General features: G+C 44.0%; 1 protein-coding gene across 5 annotated transcripts in view; it reads left to right on the top strand.

Moving 5' to 3' along the window:
• Positions 1-15251, top strand: part of LOC140195654 (plectin-like) — a 435007-nt gene that overhangs the window by 132773 nt on the left and 286983 nt on the right. For all 5 annotated transcript variants that reach the window (XM_072254355.1, XM_072254356.1, XM_072254359.1 and 2 more), the window contains one exon: positions 195-333. In XM_072254355.1, coding sequence (XP_072110456.1) covers positions 195-333 — 139 coding nt within the window. The remainder of the gene's footprint in view (positions 1-194; positions 334-15251) is intronic.

The following is a 15251-nucleotide window of genomic DNA, read 5'->3' on the forward strand; positions in this document are numbered from 1 at the left end:
TAGGTTGGGGTGATTGAGGTTGTTGATCAAGAGACTGCATTGGGGGAGATTGGGGTTATTGATTAAGGGATTGTGTTGGAGGAATTGGGGTTATTGATCAGGTGGTGTTTTTGATTGCAGGTTGTTATCAATGGGTGGGGGTGGTGGAGATTATTGATCGAATGTCGGTGTGACCTATGATCTAATGTCCTTAGGTCAACAACAAGATGGAGTGGGAGCTGGAGACAAAGCGGGAACGGCTGCCTGGTGACACATTGCCTTGGAACCGGCCACGCGTGGCAGAGACGGGCAGGGTGATGGAGCCACCAGAACGTGCAGTGCTCAGGATAGCAGGTAGGGCCATGCCAGCTGGAGCAGTGTGTGCATGGCTGCGGGCTGTATCTGTGTGGGTGGAATTGACTGGTGCACTGGGAAGGGTGAGGATATGTACATGGTGACAGCTGCTGTATACAGTAAACGATGACTGGGTGTTACTTGGGTAGGTGCTGGGCAGGTCAGTGTTGTGCTGCATCGTGTATCTGAGGTGGACTGTGAGTGCTGGAGACAGGAGGTGCTGGCCTTGGATGCTTCCCATGGCTTTCACCCCTCCCCTGACTTCTTGACTGGGAGAATTCCTGATCTATTCCCACAAAATATAATGTAAGGAGGGGAGCTTGGTGGAATCCAGGGATCATCAGTGGGTTCTGGGTCACAGGAGTTCTGGACCTTACATAGCACAGATGGCATCTCCAATACTGCACCTTTCCATTGAGTGTGATGTGACCTGGATGAAAATGTAGATGGCTGGGTTGGTAAGTTTGCAGAGGATACAGAGATACCTGGTGCTGTGGATATTATAGAAGATTGGCAAAGGATACAAAGGGATATAGATCATTTGCAGATATGGATGTAGAAATGGCAGGTGGAGGTTAACACGGCCAAGTCTGAAGTGTTGCACCTTGGAAGGCTAAATATAAAGAGACAGTATAGCCTTAACAGCATTTATATACAGAGTGATCTAGGGGTTCAAGTCCATCACCCCCAAAAGTGGCTATACAGGTGGATAGGGTGGTAAAGAAGGCACATAGAATGCCTGCATTTGTTAGTTCAGTCAGGAAGTTATGATGCAATTTTCTAAAACTGTAGTTAGTCTGCGTCTTGGAGGGGGAGAGCGAGCAGCCAGATGTCTTGGTATACATTGGTAGCAATAACACAGGAAGGAGAAGCAAAGAGGTCCTGAGAAGAGAATGTAGAGAGCTAGGGAGAAAACTGAGAAGCAGGGCCTCAGGGCTGTAATTTCTGAATGGCTCCCTGTGCCACACACCAGCGAGAGTAGAAACAGGATGATTCGGCAGATAAATGTGTGGCTGAGAAGCTGGTGCAGGGGGCAGGGCTTCAGGTTCCTGGATCATTGGGATCTCTTCTGGGGGAGGTATGACCTGTTCAAAAGTGATGGGTTGCACCTGAACCCGTGGGAGACAAATATTCTTGGGGGCAGGTTTGTTAGAGCTGTTGGCGGGGTGGGAGTTTAAACTAATTTGGTAGGGGTGTGAGAACTGGAGTGAAGGGACTCAGGATAGGACAGATTGTAAAAAAGCAAAGTTAGCATGCAGTCAGACTGTCAGGAAGGGCAGGCAAATGATGGGACAAAATTGTAGCCAGCAGGGTGAGTATCAGTGCATGAGGGATGTAGAATCAAAAAGGGTAGCAAATACAGTACTCAAGGTGTGATATCGCAGTGTACAGAGTATAAGAAATAAGGTGGATGATTTGGTTACACTATTACAGATTGCCAGGTATGATGTTGTGGCTATCACTGAATCATGGCTGAAGGATGGTTGTAATTGGGAGCCGAATGTCCAAAGTTACACATTGCATCGGAGGGATAGGAAGGTTGGCAGATGGGGTGGTGTGGCTCTGCCGGTAAAGAATGGCATCAAATTAGTAGAAAGATGTGACATAGGATTGTAAAATTGAATACTTGTAGGTTGAGTTAAGAAACTGCCAACAGCAACTGGGATGTGGACCACAGATTACAAAAGGAAATACAAAAGGCATATCAAAAGGACAATGTTATGATAGTCATAGAAGAGTTCAACATGCAGGTTCAAATGTGAAAATCAGGTTGGTAATGGATCTCAAGAGAGTGAGTTTGCTGAATGCCTACAAGATGGCTTTTTAGAGTAGTTTGTTGTTGAGCCTACTAGGGGATCAGCTATACTGGATTGGCTGTTATTTAACAAACTGGAACTGATTAGGGAGCTTAAGATAAAAGAACCTTTACGAGACAGTGATCACAATATGACTAAGTTCAACTTGAAATTTGATAGGGAGAAAGTAAAGTCTAATGTAACAGTATTTCAGTGGAGTAAAGGAAATTACTGTGGTATAAGAGAGGAGTTGGCCAAAGTGAATGGGAAGGAGATGCTGGCAGGGATGTCAGCAGAGCAGCAATGGCTTGAGTCAAGGAGAAAAATGAGAAAGGTGCATGATAGATATATTCTAAAGCTGAAGAAATACTCAAACGGCAAAATAGTACAACCGTGGCTGACAAGAGAAGTCAAAGCTAATGTAAAAGCCAAAGTGAGGGCATATAACAAAGCAAAAATTAATGGGAAGATAGAAGATTGGGAAGTTTTTAAAAGCCTACACAGAGCAACTAAAAGAATCAATAGAAGGGAAAAGATGAAATATGAAAGTGAGCTAGCAAACAATATTAAAGTGGATAATAAAAGATTTTTCAAATATGTAAAAAATAAAAGAGAGAGGAGAGTGGATATAGGACCACTATAAAGTGAAGTCGGAGAAATAATAAAGGGGGCCAAGGAGATGGCAGATGAATTAAAGGAATATTTTCCATCAGCCTTCACGTGGAAGACATTAGCAGTGTGCCAGATGTTGAAGGGTGTGAGGGAAGAGAAGTGGGTGCAGTTACTATTACAAGGGAGAAGGTGCTCAAAAAGTTGAAAGACCTAAGGGTACATAAGTGATAGGATTGGGCTAAGCCAGCATGGATTTACCAAGGGCAAATCATGCTTGACTAATCTATTGGAGTTTTTCGAGGATGTAACCAGGAAGATAGATGCGGGAGATCCAATGGATGTGGTGTACCTTGACTTTCAGAAGGCATTCGATAAGGCACCACATAGGAGATTGGTGGGTAAAATCAGAGCTCATGGCATTGGGGGGAGAATATTGACATGGATAGAAAACTGGTTGGCAGATAGAAAGCAAAGGGTAGCAGTGAATGGGTGTTTCTCGGAATGGCAGGTGGTGACTAGTGGGGTGCCACAGGGCTCAGTACTGGGACCACAGCTGTTTACGATTTACGTCAATGATTTAGAGGAAGTCATTGTGAATAACATCAGCAAGTTTGCTGATGATACTAAGCTGGGTGGCAGTGTGACATGTGATGAGGATGTTAGGAGAATTCAAGGTGACTTGGATAGGCTGGGTGAGTGGGCAGAAACTTGGCAGATGGCGTTTAATGTGAATAAGTGTGGAGTTATTCACTTTGGGAGCAAGAACAGGAGGGCAGATTATTATCTGAACGGTGTGGAGTTAGGTAAAGGAGAAATACAAAGAGATCTAGGAGTACTTGTTCATCAGTCTCTGACTGTGAATGAGCAAGTACAGCAGGTAGTGAAGAAGGCTAATGGAATGTTGGCCTTTATTACAAAGGGAATTGAGTACAAGAGCAAGGAAATCCTTTTGCATTTGTACAGGGCCCTGGTGAGACCACACCTGGAGTATTGTGTGCAGTTTTGGTCTCCAGGGTTAAGGGAGGACATCCTGGCTGTGGAGGAGGTGCAGCGTAGATTCAGTAGGTTAATTCCTGGGATGTCCGGACTGTCTTATGCAGAGAGGTTAGAGAGACTGGGCTTGTACATGCTGGAATTAAGGAGATTGAGGGGGGATCTGATTGAGACATATAAGATTATTAAAGGATTGGACAAGATAGAGGCAGGAAATATGTTCCAGATGCTGGGAGAGTCCAGTACCAGAGGGTATGGTTTAGGAATAAGGAGTAGGTCATTTAGGACAGAGTTGAGGAGGAACTTCTTCTCCCAGAGAGTTGTGGAGGTGTGGAACGTGCTGCCTCAGAAGGCAGTGGAGGCCAATTCTCTGGATGCTTTCAAGAAGGAGCTAGATAGGTATCTTATGGATAGGGGAATCAAGGGTTATGGGGACAAGGCAGGAACTGGGTATTGATAGTAGATGATCAGCCATGATCTCAGAATGGCGGTGTAGGCTCGAAGGGCCGAATGGTCTACTTCTGCACCTATTGTCTATTGTCTATAAGTCAACCAGACCAGAGAACTGCACCCTAGGGTTCTGAAAGAGGTAGTGGTAGAGATTGTGGAGGCATTAATAATGTTTGTTCAAAAATCATTGGAATCAGGCATTGGGCCGGAGGACAGGAAACTTTCAAATGTCACTCCACTCTTTAAGAAAGGAGGAAGGCATCAGAAAGGAAATTATAGACCAGTTACCCTGACCTTAGTGGTTGGGAAGATGTTGGGGTCAATTGTTAAGGAGTACATGGTGACACAGGACAAAGGAAAAAGTCAGCATGGTTTCCTTCAGGGAAAACCTTGCCCAATGAATCTGTTGGAATTCTTTGAGGAGATTACAAGTAGGGTAGATAAAGGGGATGTGGTGGATGTTGTATATTTGGATTTTCAGAAGTTCTTTGATAAGGTGCCACATATGAGACTGCTTGCCAAGTTAAGAGCTGTAGTACTACAGGAAAATTGCTGGCGTAGTTAGAGTATTGGCTGATGGATAGGAGGCAGTGAGTGGGAATAAAAGGATCTTTTTCTGGTTGGCTGCCAGTGACTAGTGGTGTTCCGCAGGGGTCGGTGTTGGGACTGCTTTTTATGCTGCATATCAATGACTTAGATGATGGAATAGAAGGCTTTGTTGCCAAGTTTGCAGATGATATGAAGATTGGTGGAGGGGGAGGTAGTGTTGAGGAAACAGGTAGGCTGCAGAAGCACTTAGACAGATTAGGAGAATGGACAAGAAAGTGTCAAATAAAATACAATGTTGGAAAACACATGGTCATGCACTTTGGTAGTAGAAATAAATTTGTAGATTATTTTCTAAATGGGAAAAATTTCCAAAAATTGGAAGTGTAAAGGGACTCGGGAGTCCTTGTGCAGAACACCCTAAAGGTTAACTTGAGTCAGTGGTTAGGAAGGCAAATACAATGTTAGCATTCATTTCAAGAGGTCTAGAATACAAGAGCAGGGATGTGATGCTGATGTGATATGTCACTGATGAGGTCTCACCTTGAGTAGTGTGAACAGTTTTGGGCTCCTCATCTAAGAAAACATGTGTTGGCATTTGAGAGAGTTCAGAAGAGGTTCACAAGGATGATTCCGGGAATGAAAGGGTTATCATAAAAGGAATGTCTGATGGCTGTGGGTCTGTACTCGCTGGGATTTAAAAGGTTGAGAGGGCTGTCATTGGAAACTTTCAAATGACAGAGTAGATGTGGAAAGGATGTTTCCCATGGTGGGGGAGTCTAGGACAATAGGGCACAGCCTCAGGACAGAAGGACATCTATTTAAACCAGAGATGTGGAGAAATTTCTTAAGCCAGAGGGTGGTGAATTTGTGTAGTTTGTTGCCATGGGCTGCTGTGGAGGTCAGGTTGTTGTGTATATTTAAGGCAGAGCCTGATAGGTTCTTGAATGGACATGGCATTAAAGGTTACGGGGAGAAGGCCTGGGAGTGGGGCTGAGGAGGAGAGAAAAGGATCAGCCATGTTTGAATGGTGAAGCGGACTTGATGGGCCAAGAGGCTTAATTCTGCTCCTATGTCTCATCTGGAGCCATAGAGACACAGAAAACCTGCAACACAATACAGGCCCTTTGGCCACAAAGTTGTGCCAAATATGTCCCTACCTCAGAAATTACCAGGCTTACCCATAGCCCTCTATTTTTCTAAGTTCCATGTACCTATCCAAAAGTCTCTTAAAAGACCATATCATATCTCCCTCAACTACCGTTGCCGGCAACCCATTCCACGCACTCACCACTCTCTGTGTAAAAATCTTACCCCTGACATCTCCTCTGTACCTACTCTCCAGCACCTTAATCCTGTGTCCTCTTGTGGCAACCATTTCAGCCCTGAGAAAAAAACCTCTGACTATCCACACGATCAATGCCTCTCATCATCTTATACACCTCTATCAGGTCACCTCTCATCCTCCGTCGCTCCAAGGAGAAAAGGCTGAGTTCACTCAACCTATTCTCATAAGGCATGCTCCCCAATCCAGGCAACATCCTTGTAAATCCCCTCTGGTTTCCACATCCTTCCTGTAGTGAGGCGACCAGAACTGAGCACAGTACTCCAAGTGGGATCTGACCAGGGTCCTATATAGTTGCAACATTATCTCTCGGCTCCTAAATTCAATTCCATGATTGATGAAGGCCAATACACTGTATGCCTTGCTCACCACAGAGTCAACCTGTGCAGCTGCTTTGAGTGTCCTGTGGACTCAGATCCCAAGATCCCTCTGATCCTCCACACTGCCAAGAGTCTTACCGTTAATACTATATTCTGCCATCATATTTGACCTACCAAAATGAACCAAAATGTAGTGCGTACATTTCTGGTTGCCTCCATTTTGGATGGCTGTCAAGGCTTTGGAGAGAGTGCAGAAGAGGTTCACTAGGATGCTGCCTGGATTAGAGAGTATGTTCTATATGGAAACAACATAAGAACAGAAAATGTTACGGTACAATACAGGCCCTTCAGCCCATCATGTTGTGCAGACCTATGTAAATCATTTACCCTTCACTCCTACCTAGCCCATAACTCCCCATTTGTCTAACATTCATCTTTCTCTCAGAATCTTTTAAAAGTTCATTATGTACCAGCCTCTCCCAGTACCCCCTCCCCACCAGTTTCATCCAGGCACCCATTATTCTCTGTGTAAAAAAAAAAGTAATCTACCTCTGACACCTCCCCTAAACTTTCCTCTGTTCACCATGCCGCACTGGGAAAATGTCTCTAGCTGCCCACTTCATATATACTTATTATCTTGTACACCTGTATCAAGTCACCATTCATGCTCCTTCTCTGCAATGAAAAAAGCTCTTGCTCACACGACCTGTTCCCATAGGATATGTTTTCTAATTCATGTAGCACCCTGGTTGTATGCTCCCATTCCAACATGTCAGTCCATGACCTCCTCTGCTGCCATGGTGAGGCTACACTCAGGTTGGAGGAGCAACATCTTATATTCCATCTGGGGAGCCTCCAACCTGATTGTATGAATACCAATTTCTCTAACTTCCTTCTTCAGCTTTACCCATTCCTGTTTCCCTCTCTCAGCTAATCTCCTTAGCTGCCCATTACCTTCCTTTGGTGCTCCTCCCCCTTCCATGGTCTTCTGTCCTCTCCTATCATATTTCCCCTTCTCTAGTACTTTATCTCTTTCACCAACCGGTTTCCCAGCTCTTTACCTCACCCCCAAGTCCTTTTGCATCTTGCAAGAGAGAGAATTTGTAGAATGTCAAAGGGATGGCTTTTTAGATCAGCTTGTTGTTGAGCCCACTAGGGGATCGGCTGTGCTGAATTTGGTGGTGTGTAATGATCCAGAGATGATAAGAGACCTTAAGGTTAAAGAACCCTTAGGGAACAGTGATCACAATATGATTGAGTTCACTTTGAAATTTGAGAAGGAGAAACTAAATTCCAGTATGTCAGTATTTCAGTGGAATAAAGGAAATTACAATGGCATGAGAGGGGAAATGGCTAAAATTTGCCTGGAAAAGGACACTAGCAGGAAGAACAGCAAAGCAGCATTGGCTGGAGTTTCTGCAAAAAATGAGGGAAGTGTAAGACAAATATATTTCAAAGAAAAAAAAAATTTCGAATGGAAGAAGGACACTATCGTGGCTGACAAGCGAAGTCAGAGCCAAAGTAAAAGTAAAAGAGAGGGCATACAAGGAAGTCAAAGCTAGTTGGAAGATCGAGGATTGGGGAGCTTTGAAGAACTTGCAGAAGGAAACTAAGAAGGTCATTTGAAAGGAAAAGATGAATTATGAGAGGAAGCTGGTGGCTAACATGAAAGAAGATACTGAAAGCTTTTTTAAGTATATAAAGGCTAAAAGAGAGTCGAGGGTAGATACAGGACTAATAGAAAATGACATTGGCGATATTAATGAGAGATACAGAGATGGCAGAGGAACAGAATGAGTATTTTGCATCAGTCTTCACAGTGGAAGACATCTGCAGTATACCGGACATTCAAGAGTGACAGAGAAGTGAAAGTATGTGCAGTGAAAATTACGACTGAGGAGGTGCTCAGGAAGCTTCATGGTCTGAGAGTGGTTAAATCTCCTGGACCTAATGGAATACACCCACGGATTCTGAAGGAGGTAGCTAGAGAGATTGCAGAGGCATTAACAATGATCTTTCAAGAACCGATAATTCCAATTCTATGGAAATAAATGATAAAACTTCATTTGCCTTCCTTGCCCCTGACTCAACTGAAAATTAACCTTTTGGAAATCCTACATGTAGACTGACAAGTGCATTTGTACATCCTTAATATGAAGTATCTACAGGTTTAGAAAATAGTCTACACCTTTATTCCTTCTATCAAAGTGCATGACAAAACAATTCCCAAAACTATATTCCATCTAGCACCTCTTTGCTCATTCTAAGAATCTGTCCGTCATTCTGCAGATTCCCTGTTTTCTCAACATTAACTGCACCTCCACACAACTTCTTGTGTAAAAGACTTTCCCATCACATCTCCTTCGAACTTACCCCTCTCACCCTAAACGCCTGCCCTCTGGTACTAGACATTTCAATCCTGTGAAAGAGATGCTGCCTGTCTACTCCATCATTGCCTCTCATTATCTTCTGAACCTCTGTCAGATTTCCCTCAGCCTTCACTGCTCCAGAGAAAATAAAAACCAAATTTATCCTATATCTAAGTTCTACCATGCAGAATCATTATGTATCCTTTGTTTCTTTGTGTTCCGCTGTGATGTTGGCCTTTATTAGTATTGCTAAAGCCCCTCTTTCATCTTCCTTTCTATCTTTTGCAAAGCATCGAGAATAGAGGTCAGATTGAGCTAATTCCAGGAACACTCCAGCACCTATCATTATCAGGGCCTTATGTGTTTCATGTTAACCTGAATTAACATATAGATTGTTGCCTAGCTATTATCTCATCTCTCTGCTGATCACTATGGCCAAATTAGCATGTTCCCACCCATGAGAACACAGCATCAGCAGTAGGAATGATCTAGGCAACACAGCGTGACTTCACATATCTCTTCAACTATAGGTAGGCTGTTCTGAGATCTGGATGCACTCTCTGCATTTCTGTCCTTGATAATTGATTATAAGACCATAAGTTATAGGGGCAGAAGTAGGCCATTTGGTCCATCGAGTCTGCTCTGCCATTCAATCATGGGCTGATCTAATTCTTCTAGTCATCCCCACTCCCCTGCCTTCTCCACATATCCTTTGATGCTCTGGCTAATCATATTTCTGTCTTAAATACACCCAATAACTTGGTCTCCACAGCTACTCATGGCAACAAATTCCAGATTTACCACCCTCTGACTAAAGTAATTTCTCCGCATCTCAGTTCTAAGTGGATGTTCTTCAATCCTGAAGTCATGCCCTCTTGTCCTAGACTCCCCTACCATGGGAAGTAACTTTACCATATCTAATCTGTTCAGGCCTTTTAACATTTGGAACCCGCCCCCCCCCCCCATTCTCCTGAACTTCAGAGAATACAGCCTAACAGCTGCCAGATGTTAACCCTTTCATTCCTGGAATCATTCTCAGACTCTTCTTTGAACCCTTTCCAATGTTAGTATTTCCTTTCTAAAATAAGAAGCCCAAAACTGCACACAATACTCCAAGTGTGCTCTCACGAATGTTTTATAGAGCCTTGACTTCACATCTTATATTCTATACCTCTAGGAATAAATGCCAACATTGCATTCGCCTTCTTCACAACCGACTCAACCTGGAGGTTCCTTTCGGGTATCCTGCACAAGGACTCCCAAGTCCCTTTGCATCTCTGCATTTTGAATTCATTCCCCATCTAAAATAATAGTCTGCCCATTTATTTCTTCCACCAAAGTGCATGACCACACACTTTCCAACATTGTATTTCATTTGCCACTTGTTTGCCCATTCCCCTAAACTATCTAAGTCTCTCTGCAGGCTCTATGTTTCCTCAACACAACCCGCTCCTCTACCTATATTTCTATCATTGGCAAATTTAGCCACAAATCTATTAAAACCATAGTCCAAATCATTGATGTACATCGTAAAAAGCAGTGGACTCAACACGGACCCCTGTGGAACTACACTGGTAACCGGCAGCCAGCCAGAATAGGATCCGTTTATTCCCACTCTCTGTTTTCTGTCGACCACCCAATGCTCCACCCATGCTAGTTCCTTTCTTGTCCTGAAGAAGGGTCTCAGCCTGAAATGCTGACTGTTTATTCTTTTCTATGTTGAGTTCCTCTTGCATTTTGTGTGTGTTGCTTTGGGTTTCCAGCATCTGCAGATTTTCTCATGTTTATGAACACAATACTCCAAGTGTGGACTAGCAAGGATTGTGGAACATTACCTCACAATTCTTGAACCCAGTCATAGAAACCATAGAAACTACAGCACAGAAACAGGCCTATTGGCCCTTCTTGGCTGTGCCGAACCATTTTCTGCCTTGTCCCACTGACCTGCACACGGACCATATCCCTCCATACACCTCCCATCCATGTATCTGTCCAATTTATTCTTAAATGTTAAAAAAGAACCCGCATTTACCACCTCATCTGGCAGCTCATTCCATACTCCCACCACTCTCTGTGTGAAGAAGCCCCCCCTAATGTTCCCTTTAAACTTTTCCCCTCTCACCCTTAACCCATGTCCTCTGGGTTTTTTTCTCCCCTTGCCTCAGTGGAAAAAGCCTGCTTGCATTCACTCTATCTATACCGATCATAATTTTATATACCTCTATCAAATCTCCCCTCATTCTTCTACGCTAACAGGGAATAAAGTCCTAACCTATTCAACCTTTCTCTGTAACTGAGTTTCTCAAGTCCTGGCAACATTCTTGTAAACCTTCTCTGCACTCTTTCAACCTTATTTATATCCTTCCTATAATTTGGTGACCAAAACTGAACACAATACTCCAGATTTGGCCTCACCAATGCCTTATACAACCTCATCATAACATTCCAGCTCTTATACTCAATACTTTGATTAATAAAGGCCAATGTACCAAAAGCTCTCTTTACGACCCTATCTACCTGTGACGCCACTTTTAGGGAATTTTGTATCTGTATTCCCAGATCCCTCTGTTCTACTGCACTCCTCAGTGCCTTACCATTAACCCTGTATGTTCTACCTTGGTTTGTCCTTCCAATGTGCAATACCTCACACTTGTCTGTATTAAACTCCATCTGCCATTTTTCAGCCCCTTTTTCTAGCTGGTCCAAGTCCCTCTGCAGGCTCTGAAAACCTTCCTCACTGTCTACTACACCTCCAAGCTTTGTATCATCAGCAAACTTGCTGATCCAATTTACCACATTATCATCCAGCTCATTGATATAGATGACAAATAATAATGGACCCAGCACTGATCCCTGTGACACACCAGTAGTCACAGGCCTCCACTCGGAGAAGCAATTCTCTACTACCACTCTTTGGCTTCTTCCATTGAGCCAATGTCTAATCCAATTTACCACCTCTCCATGTATACCTAGCGACTGAATTTTCCTAACTAACCTCCCATGCGGGACCTAGTCAAAGGTCTTACTGAAGTCCATGTTGACAACATCCACTGCCTTCCCTTCCTGGTAACCTCCTCGAAAAACTCCAATAGATTGGTCAAACATGACCTACCATGCACAAAGCCATGTTGACTCTCCCTAATAAGCCCCTGTCTATCCAAATGCTTGTAGATTCTGTCTCTTAGTACTCCATCCAATAACTTACCTACTACCGACGTTAAACTTACTGGCCTATAATTTCCCGGATTACTTTTCGATTCTTTTTTAAACAACGGAACAACATGAGCCACTCTCCAATCCTCCGGCACCTCACCTGTAGACAGCGATATTTTATATAGTTCTGCCAGGGCCCCTGCAATTTCAACACTAGTCTCCTTCAAGGTCCGAGGGAACACCCTGTCAGGTCCTGGGGATTTATCCACTTTAATTTTCCTCAAGACAGCAAGCACCTCCTCCTTTTCAATCTGTACAGTTTCCACGATCTCACTACTTGTTTTCCTTAATTCCATAGACTTCATGCCAGTTTCCTTAATAAATACAAACGCAAAAAACCTATTTAAGATCTCCCCCATTTCCTTTGGTTCCGCACATAGCCGACCACTCTGATCTTCAAGAGGACCAATTTTATCCCTTACAATCCTTTTGCTTTTAATATACCTGTAAAAGCTCTTTGGATTATCCTTCACTTTGACTGCCAAGGCAACCTCATATCTTCTTTTAGCCTTCCTGATTTCTTTCTTAAGTATTTTCTTGCACTTCTTATACTCCTCAAGCACCTTATTCACTCCCTGTTTCCTTATACATGTCATATAACTCATATAGTTGCAATATCCCTTGAGAACCAAGGTTCCTTATTCCTATTCAATTTGCCTTTAATCCTGACAGGAACATACAAACTCTGCACTCTCAAAATTTCCCCTTTGAAGGCTTCCCACCTACCAATCACATCTTTGCCAGAGAACAATCTGTCCCAATCCACACTTTTTAGATCCTTTCTCATTTCTTCAAATTTGGCCTTCTTCCAGTTAAGAACCTCAACCCTAGGACCAGATCTATCCTTGTCCATGATCAAGTTGAAACTAATGGTGTTATGGTCACTGGAACCAAAGTGCTCCCCTACACAGACTTCCGTCACTTGTCCTGACTCGTTTCCTAACAGGAGATCCAATAGTGCATCCCCTCTAGTTGGTCCCTCTATATATTGATTTAGAAAACTTTCCTGAACACATTTTACAAACTCTAAACCATCTAGACCCCTAACAGTATGGGAGTCCCAATCAATATATGGAAAATTAAAATCCCCTACCACCACAACTTTATGTTTCCTGCAGTTGCCTGCTATCTCTCTGCAGATTTGTTCTTCCAAGTCTCGTTGACTATTGGGTGGTCTGTAATACAATTCCACTAATGTGGCCATACCTTTCCTGTTTCTCAGCTCCACCCATAAGGACTCAGTAGACAAGCCCTCTAATCTGTCCTGCCTGAGCACTGCTGTAATATTTTCCCTAACAAGCAATGCTACTCCCCCACCTTTCATTCCTCTGCCTTGATCACATCTGACCAATACAGGCCAATCCCCTGACCAATACAGGCCAACGCAACATGCACCTTCTTAAGCACTCTATCAACATGTGTGGCATCTTTGAGGGATCTATGGATGTAGACACCAATTAGCCTGTTCCATCAGACTGTTAAGAATCTGGTCATTAATATTGCATTTTGCCTTCATGTTTGAATTTCCAAAGTGCATGTTCTCACATTTTTCCAGATTGACCTCCAACTGTCACTTCTCAGCTCAGCTCTGCATCTTACCAATGCCTCTTTGTAACATAGCGCAACCTTCTACACTGTCCACCTCACCTCCAACCTTTGTGTCATCTGCCAATTTAACTAACCCATCCCTTCTCCAAATCATTTCTAAAAATCACAGCTATCAGGAGACCCACAACAGATTCCTGTGGAGCACTAATGGTCACTGACCTCCAGGCAGAATATTGTCCATATAGAACCACCTTCTGTTGGCAAGTGAATTCTGAATGCACACAGCCGAGTTTCTCTGGATTCCATATGGGTAGGTGGAATGTATAGCCAGGGCTGCTGGTGTTTGCAGATACACAGACATGTTTAGGAGGCTCAAAAACGTGAAAAAAATCTGCAGATCCTGGAATCCAAGGCAATGGAGAGGGAATAAACAGTCAACATTTCAGGTGGAAACCCTTCATCAGGACCCGAAACATTGACGGTTTATTCACTTCTTAAATGCTGCCTGACTTGCTGAGTGTCTCCAGCATTTTGTGTGCGTTGTTTAAGAGTCTGTTAGACAGATACATGAATGTGCAGAGAATGGCAGGATGTGCACGTTGAACGGTGTGTTTAAACTGGCATTATGGCTGGCAAAACATTGTGAGCTGGAAGCCCTGCTCTGCATTATTATCACTGAATTATGTTGCAAAATCCGTGACAGCAGTACAGTGCAATACTGTACAAATAGTATAAATTACAATAAGAAATAACATCAAAATCAAAATGTAGTGCAAAAAGAGAGCAGAAGGTAGTGTTGGTTCATTATCTCTTCAGAAATCTGATGGTGGAAGGGAAGAAGCTGTTGCTGAAACAGTGAGTGTGTGTCTTCAGGCTCCCGTGGTACGAGGAGCGATTGATAAGTTTGTGGTCTAAGGTAGAAGGAGATGAGTTATACGGCTCTCGTTACATGCAACACGCAGTTCAACGCTTTGAGTGATTATGTAGAAAGTTTGAAGTTGATAACCCATCGCCTCCCTCAGGCCACAAACTTATCAATTACCCCTGCGAAGAGGGCATGAACTGAGTGATGAGATCCTCAGAGACAGATTCAGATCTGCCTCTTTGAGGCATCACTTTTGAAGATGTCCTGGATGCTGGGGAGTCGAGAAATCATGATGGAGCTGACAGTTCACAGCTTACTACAGCTCTTTCAAATCCTGCGCAGTGGCCCCACCATACCAGACAGTGATACAAGCAGTTAGAATGCTCTCCACTGACATCTGTTGAAATTTGTGGCAACACACATCAAAGTTGCTGGTGAACGCAGAAGCCAGGCAGCATCTCTAGGAAGAGGTACAGTCGACGTTTCGGGCCGAAACCGTTCGTCAGGACTAACTGAAACTAACGTCAGGACTCCCTCCCTACACACCCTTCCCCCTCCCTCCACACACTCCCCCTTACCCAATCTTCCTTACAACTCCATCACCATAGCTACAACCTCTCCTCCTCCTCTCCAACCTCCCCCTCCCCTCTCACCACCCCTCTTCCCACCTCTCCTCTCTCCCATCTCCCCTCTTCCCCCTCCCCTCTTCCCCCTCCCCTCTTCCCCCTCCCCTCTTCCCCCTCCCCTCTTCCCCCTCCCCTCTTCCCCCTCCCCTTCCCCTCTTCCCCTTCCCCTCTTCCCCTTCCCCTCTTCCCCTTCCCCTCCACTCTCTCCCCCTCCACTCTCCCCCTCCCCCTCTGC

The sequence above is a fragment of the Mobula birostris genome, chromosome 3 (assembly GCF_030028105.1).
Source record: "Mobula birostris isolate sMobBir1 chromosome 3, sMobBir1.hap1, whole genome shotgun sequence".
NCBI lineage: Eukaryota > Metazoa > Chordata > Chondrichthyes > Myliobatiformes > Myliobatidae > Mobula > Mobula birostris.